Raw genomic sequence first — 7,469 nt, forward strand, 5'->3', positions numbered from 1 at the left:
ATCTCATAATAGGTCGTGCGTGGTCGAACTCAAGCAGTTGTACCTTAGGTCGCTAAGATCACTACTGATCCGGTGTATCATTCACATCCTTCACAAAGCGTTTTCCTACAGTGTGCAGCTGGAAAGTGACAAATATCCTCATGCCTCTAACAGGACACACCACCTTTTTAGTGGTCGAGTTTCTCCAAAGAAAGGTGGTGGAAAAGATAGCCGCAATAGGTTATAGTAAACGATTATTCAAACTTATCAAAGATATAGTTAGTAAAAATTAGGTACTTAGTGAAACTATTTCGCAAAACGGTGAACAGTCACTCACTCCTAATAGTGGAAATTAGACTGATGAACAGAACGTTTCACGTAATATTTTAGCTGTTGTCCAGTTACTGCTTGCTTATCTACTATCTCCAAACAACCTATAAAGCAAATTGACACAAGTGGCTTAACTCTTATCTTCAAAAGATTATAAGTAATCTAAAGCATCATTAGCAATCTTATGCAACTTACCAGTCTTAATTGATGTATGAGGAATCCCCATAGATGGAAATGATTAATTTTTATTTTGAAGTGGTTAACCTAGTGAGAACACGTACCATTTTCCAGATTGGTTTAGAATGATAAAATTGAATGAATGAGTCCAATTCAATAGACATGTAATTGGGATCAAGAGTGATTCGTTCAATGAAAGCTTGTAGATAACGATTAAGTAGTTCATCTATCACTTTGGTACTCTGAATGAATTTCCTGTAACGATAATATAGCTAACAAATACATCCAATTCAGTAAGGAGTTTAGTAAGAATTCGCAACAGTTTATCAGTAGTAAAAAACGAATAAAAAGATAATATGAATATAAAAGATGTCTCTGAAGTATTCAGTATACATTTGTAATGACTTGAATAACTCTAAGTAACATTTTGTGATGATGTTTAAAGATTGTTTCATTCATTAATTCGACCGGCTGTTACTTCGGATTCAATGGAGCACTCATGACGACCACGTAGTATTCTGAAATTTCCATTTTCACCCCAATCTTCATTCCATGAATTTGGGATCAACCAATAAGGAGTATTGTTTTCTTCACCCCATCCGATAATACGTATGGCATGCCAACTAAATAATTTCCCAGTAATATGTTTATAGATTCCAGATTTGTAATTTAGAAAATCTTCATAAACGATGAAGTTTGCTTCAACTGGTCCATATTTCATGATTTCTTTTTGAATAGCCTTTTCATCATTTTTAACATTGTAGCGTGATTTACCTAAGATTTGAATAAAACGATTGTGAAAATGAAACTATTATCGGTCATAATGGAAAAAGGGGTTTCGTGGAGATTTTAGTATTTTCATGGTTGAAAGCTTGAGTCAATTGAAGCTACACCACCATGGAAATCCTGGAAGCACTGTACGGCTGTTTCGTTTTGTTGTTGGACTCCTCAGCAGTGCGGATCCACGACCTCGCCTCGTGAGCAAGATTCGGACTCAGGATCTACCAGTCTCGAGCCAGAGCCCTTAACTGAAAGACCACTGATCCGGCATCCAACTGTGTTAATGTCTAACTTCAACTGATAAATTATATAATCATATGCTCACTAGTGACTTCGAGAAGTACATCCAGGAGTTCTAGTGAGAAGCAGTGACCAGTGGAGTTCAAACCACGTCTGTCATGAGATATCAACTCACTAAAGACAATTGGTGAATGGTTGCTCAACTTCATGGATCAGTTGAAGTTAGACATTAACACCGTCGGATGCCGGCAGGCTCAGTGGTCTATCGGTTAAGGGCTCTGGCTCGAGACTGGTAGGTCCTGGGTTATAATGGAAAAGTAAATGGATTCTCCTCGTATTGTTAGTCTGAAGCTTTTCACATATTTGAACATGAAAATGAAATGACGGTGAACACTATCTATGAAGTATACTCCATAGAAGGATAACACCATCGATGTCAAATTAGTTTGCTTTTATAGCATTCAATAGAGAGCTATCAAAAGTAATCACGAAGATGATTATTTCACATGTAGAAGGATTAATTCCAAGCAATTGTTCGCTTATATACGATGAGGAACTTTCTGTGGAAATCAATGTAGAACATTTTAACAAACAACATTGAAATATGTGTAATCACTTGAAAGATTGGTGATACATCTATGTGAAATGGACTCTCGATGTGTGAGATGACCATTTAATGACCTTATATATACATAGCATCAGAATCTGTCTGATTTCGATATGGTTGATCGACGTGTGCGACATTCAAAAGATCAGAACAATCATCACGTCAGCTTTACGTCTCAGTGCTGCCAGTCAATATTTTTGTTCCAGAAACATTCTTCAAGATATCACATTATTCAGATATAAAAGACCTTACGTTGACAGTTTTATCTTAGTGACAAGTCGATGTTTTCATGATGATTTATTATCATCTTCTAAAATATTACTTACCTCGATGCTTGTCTTGAGCGTATGGGGTTTAATAACTTTTCTGACAAGTGTTTTCACAATTAGGAGTCCTGTAGATTTCCTCACCACATGCAGGATACTTTCCTTTGGTATGATGCTCACATTTCGGGAATGGATATGGTTGACAAACGGTATGATTCTCTTTCGAACTTCCAGTAACAATACCTTCCTTCACCCAATAATCCCAAGCAAGAGCAGGAAATCCACCTTCAAAACCATCTCCACAATGTTCGCAACAGCTCAATAGATCAACAGCACTCAGTTCAACATTTTGTTTGCCACCTGACTGTATGCAACTTCGATCACTCATTGCTTCGACAGCACCGAAAGCCTGGAAGAAAGTAATGTCAATATCAAGACGTATTAGGTTTCACAGCATGTTAACCTGGAATGACTACTCAACATTTACAAGCCACTTGAGTCCAACATGATCTGTTTCGTTAGTTGGTTTACTCACCGGACATGTGTTCACAGATGTAATACTCAAAATTGACATCAGTGCTGTTCTACAGTATTTCAAGCAATTATTTCTCCAGAATATCTCACCTTGATACAGTCCGACGTTTTGTGAGATCCCCTACACAGTCACAGATATGAAGAAATGTTAATACTCATCCCAACATTGCACACATCTTTCAAATAATATGGTCAATATAACTCACCCAAGATGATCCACATCGTGATTGATCACGAATGGTTGCGATACTTTTACAACCAGGCCATTTCTTCCTGGAATCGAAATTGGATGGAATTTCCACATTCCAATCATTATGGTCAACTGTGGGACGTCACTTCCTCCTCAAATCTGACTCTTCTCTTCTTGCACCCATCTGAATACGTGCGTCATCCAGTGAGTGGAAACGGTTGCTTTTCTCAGCTTTCCATACAGCATTCGGCTGAAGAATAAACAAGTTGAAATCAAAACTTTAATGAGAAATTTAACGATAACTCTGAGCTGAAAATGGAATTCAAATATGAATATTTAGAATTGTTCCTCTTTCAACCGTCAGTTGTTTTGTTCAACTCAGATATATGAAATCAAATCAGTATTAAGCTGATGGCGTACGAAACAGTTAGAGGCAAATTCGAGGTACTAAAAAGTAGTTTTAATTTCTAAGAAGGAATCCTCTGAATGATTTTACATCATTGTTAGGCGAATACCGTCTCGTACACAGGCAAGTTACTTCTTAAAGTAATCTATCTATTCTAATTCAATCGGTAGTTAACAATAAAACTATTGGTTCTGCACAGATACAACATATATCACTTTACAATTTATGTGATTTCTAACAAAACCACAAGGGGGAAATACCTATATGTTTATTGATGTAAGAGATTATGTCATCTGACAATGGTTCAAACTTTTCGTTCTTTATTGAAATATGAGCTTCGAGATGGGTAATTAGTAAAGCAATACCCAGAACAGATGTTAGCATGTCTAAATAACTCTTGAGTGTACTCTCCCGTACATAGCAACTATCACATTATTGTCTTATATACAGTGAATTGAAATAGTGGACTTTCAGTTACAATGGTGTGATGATATGAGATTTATCATTTCTCTCTTTTATTCTTTTACAATCAGATATAAGACCTTCATAGAGTGATGAATCAACAATCAATCAAATCAAGATTTTGTCAATTCACAGATCACTTAAGAATGTTGATCAAAGTTTTTATACAGAAAAGAATTCATAATGAAATAGAAACCTGAACTGAAATCTTATTTTCAAAGGTTAATTTGTATTCATTACACTCATAGGTACTTGGGAAATAAGATAGTCACAAATGTGTTTACTTTGAATTTGTGCTTAGTGACAAGTTGTTTTTTATAAGACTGTTCATTTTGAATGGAAACCTTGTAGGTTGATTTTGCTAAACTCCATTTGCTTATACATTACGTAGTCATTAACTAAACGATTTTATTCTGTTTAGTTCAAAGTCTAATGTGAAATGTTGGAGTTTCGGTTTTCTACTCAAGAATAGCGTCCACATAGGTTCAGCTATCGGATCCCAAAGGAGACGAAGAAAACGATCCTACAAAATAACAGTTGGCCACAATCTGTTTGTTGTGTATAAAATTTGTGTATACGACTTCTACAAAGTTTCGCCAGCCCATCGTTCATTGTAGCAGCGAATTGCTCACAGTTCTGCGAATGTTATGCAGGATGTCCAGTAGGAAATAGACTTCTTTATTTCTTATGATGATTTCGTACCGACAAGTTGAATAGAATCGATCTTAGTAAAAACAGCTATCGTCTCTGGATCATCATGAACTGTGATTGTAGTTACACTCCATCAAAGCAACATACTTTTCCTGAAAACAATGTTGTCAGAACCAGCTTTAACAAATGTGTTGCTACTAAATTATTGCGAAACGAGACTACAAATCTGATATACTTGAACTAAGTCAATTTCGCGGTAACGAACGAAGGCCAATGACACAATGACACGATAAGCTAATCTAATTTGTTGTTCCAGGCTCCGCTAAACAGATGAAGAAGTCCAAGGCAAAGTAGGGGAATATATATTCCGTAATCAGCCGAGTACAAGCAAGTTATAAGGGTAAAAATTCAAACGTATATATACAGCAACAAATTGTCCTTGGGCATCATTATAAAATAGCACACTCATAAAACAATGGACCAATAACGTTTAAGATAGTTTACAAGTGAGAAATATGACTTGAAGGTAAAAAGAGCGCTTTTGGCGCGAAAACAGCTTAATTAAAATTTCCAAAATAAAATTGCAAAATTAAGCCATTTATCAAGTAAGTTCTGGGGATTTGACATCTCCAACAAAATTACTGAATACTTAATCATATTCGCCTTTCTATTTGAAACTATTAAATGGCTATAAACATCACATTGTACTGGTTTATGATTGTTAGCGAACATACAACACAACACAACTACAAAGTAGTTATTACACTGGAAATTAAAACAAGGAAACGAGGTTATTAGGTGATAATTTATCAAGTTTTTTGTAACAGACGATTCAACTAATAGGTAAAAAGGTTTCGATACTATTTTTCCACGACCTTATTCGTATATATTGATTACATGTCCGTCGATTATTTTGGTTTTATTGTTTTCGTTTTACCCTTATCCCAAGCTTTTATTTGAATCGTGAATGGTTTCTATGGAGTTTTTCACTTCAAACTAGTACCGATTGCTTGTACTCACAGCCCTTCGTTGTTTCCACGATTACGGTTGTTGTTTTTGTTGCATAGAAATACTTTCACTCAATTGATCTGCTGTATGGTCTGGTCATGTGTGCTCCAACCAGGAAACGGTAATTTAGTGTTTCCATGTTTTCCATGGTGGTCTAGAGTCAATTGACTGATGAATCCAACTATTGTATTTTATAAATAAATGTTTGAAATATGGAAACGATCCTGTACTGATGACCATTGACCTTGTGTTCTTCCTCTTTTCTATTACTAGTAAGAATAGAGCTAACTGTAAAGCATAGAGTATAAGCCACGATAGTCATTGTCGAGTATCGGTCAGGCGATGTCATCTACATTTATTGGTCAGTTTTACGAAATAACACAAGTATCTTTTTCTACATAAGTATTGAAAACCATTGAATGTACTTCAATTGAAACGTGAATATTCTGATTTACCATACATTTCTACGGAAGATTTAGGGTGCACTGTAATAAAACGCTGTTCGATGACTTCAGGTAAAAACATTACATGAATTAATGTAGTTTAACAGTTAACGGATATTGTAATTGTAAAAGTAAGGGCTAATGACAGTATACAGAATTCCTAATCTCAAATTATGATAAAAGTATCGAAAGTATAGTATTTTGATTGGGAGCTTATAAAAGCATTAGTAAATGACGACTACTGTTTATCATTCAGAACTAATTTACACTGGCTAATGATAAGGCTTTGTGAATTCATATCGATAGATAATCGTTACTGACCTTACCTTACTTACTCCGCCTGTAGCTCCTCTGGGGACTACTGCCGGTCCCAAGCCCGGGTAAAAGAGGGGGGTTGGGCATGGGGTTATCGACCCCATCCCGTAGAAAATCAACTCTCAACAAAAACGCTAACCAGAAAAAAATATTCAAACCATTTAAACTCTGCCCTTGGAGTAGAAGGAATAATTATGACGTCTCATGATGAAAGCCGAGAGCATTTCGAGAGGGAGAGCAGACTCTTCCCACTCTCGGCCATACCAGGGCATTCGGGGGCGATGAAAACCATAAATCTAATTCCTAACCCTAACCATCGATTGTAATTCATAATCCTTATTCTTCACACTGCTTTGCAACCATCATTTAGCCCTGGTAATGAGATCGACATTCTTAAGTTCACTTCAGCGTTACTCAATGGTTGTCCATAAATTAAATTCTCACCAAAAGATATATTCTTACTAAAAGTTCACACAAATTAGGTTTACAATAGCGCGGTCATCTAATATCATTGTGTGGTTGTGAATATTTATCGATTGCTTTAACAGAGATCTTGACATTTATTAAGATTATTATACCTAGCAATCTACCTATTTGACATAAGTGATTTCTGTGCAGAACTCATCAAAACTTATGAAAGGGTGTCGGAGAACTGAGCAATGAAAAATGTAGGAGCAGAAACCTTTGTGTTATGCCAAAAATCAGACCAAATATCGTCACGTTAATACTAACAGTAGATAATGCCATATCACATTACAGATGTACTCACCATGTATAGTTGATAAATGTCACGAACTATTGTTTATTGATAAGTAGTATAATACGGCAACACACAAAATCATCATGGAGTGAGGAATTATAGCTGAATGGTCTTGAATATTCGTAAAACTTGTTTGATGGATAATTATTTATAATACACTCAATAAGAGCAATGACTATCGATCGGTTTCTCAATTTCAATAGCAGATAAGAGTAATTTTCCAATGCACCATGAAATCTGATATGTTGATCATACCCCATGTTGAGTAGTGGATCACGCTGAATATCTCATCCTTCTTTCACTACACACATTTGAATTGAG

General features: G+C 35.8%; 2 protein-coding genes across 2 annotated transcripts; one reads left to right on the plus strand and one right to left on the minus strand.

Annotated features, from left to right (window-relative positions):
* Window positions 1-985: 985 nt before the first annotated feature.
* On the plus strand, window positions 986-1,042 carry Smp_067050 (cathepsin B-like peptidase (C01 family); the record flags this gene model as incomplete). Its single annotated transcript, XM_018792919.1, is given in 2 exon segments — window positions 986-997; window positions 1,001-1,042. Coding segments are annotated over 2 exon segments (54 nt in total).
* A 1,425-nt stretch (window positions 1,043-2,467) lies between these two features.
* Smp_158410 (cathepsin B-like peptidase (C01 family)) lies at window positions 2,468-5,979 on the minus strand (the record flags this gene model as incomplete). The annotated part of the gene is made up of 4 exons (XM_018792921.1): window positions 2,468-2,788; window positions 3,120-3,186; window positions 3,250-3,353; window positions 5,875-5,979. 4 exons carry the CDS (start codon window positions 5,977-5,979, stop codon window positions 2,468-2,470), a joined length of 597 nt encoding a protein of 198 aa, XP_018647485.1.
* Between the last annotated feature and the right edge of the window lie 1,490 nt (window positions 5,980-7,469).

This window comes from Schistosoma mansoni, chromosome 1, assembly GCF_000237925.1.
Source record: "Schistosoma mansoni strain Puerto Rico chromosome 1, complete genome".
NCBI classification, from domain to species: domain Eukaryota; kingdom Metazoa; phylum Platyhelminthes; class Trematoda; order Strigeidida; family Schistosomatidae; genus Schistosoma; species Schistosoma mansoni.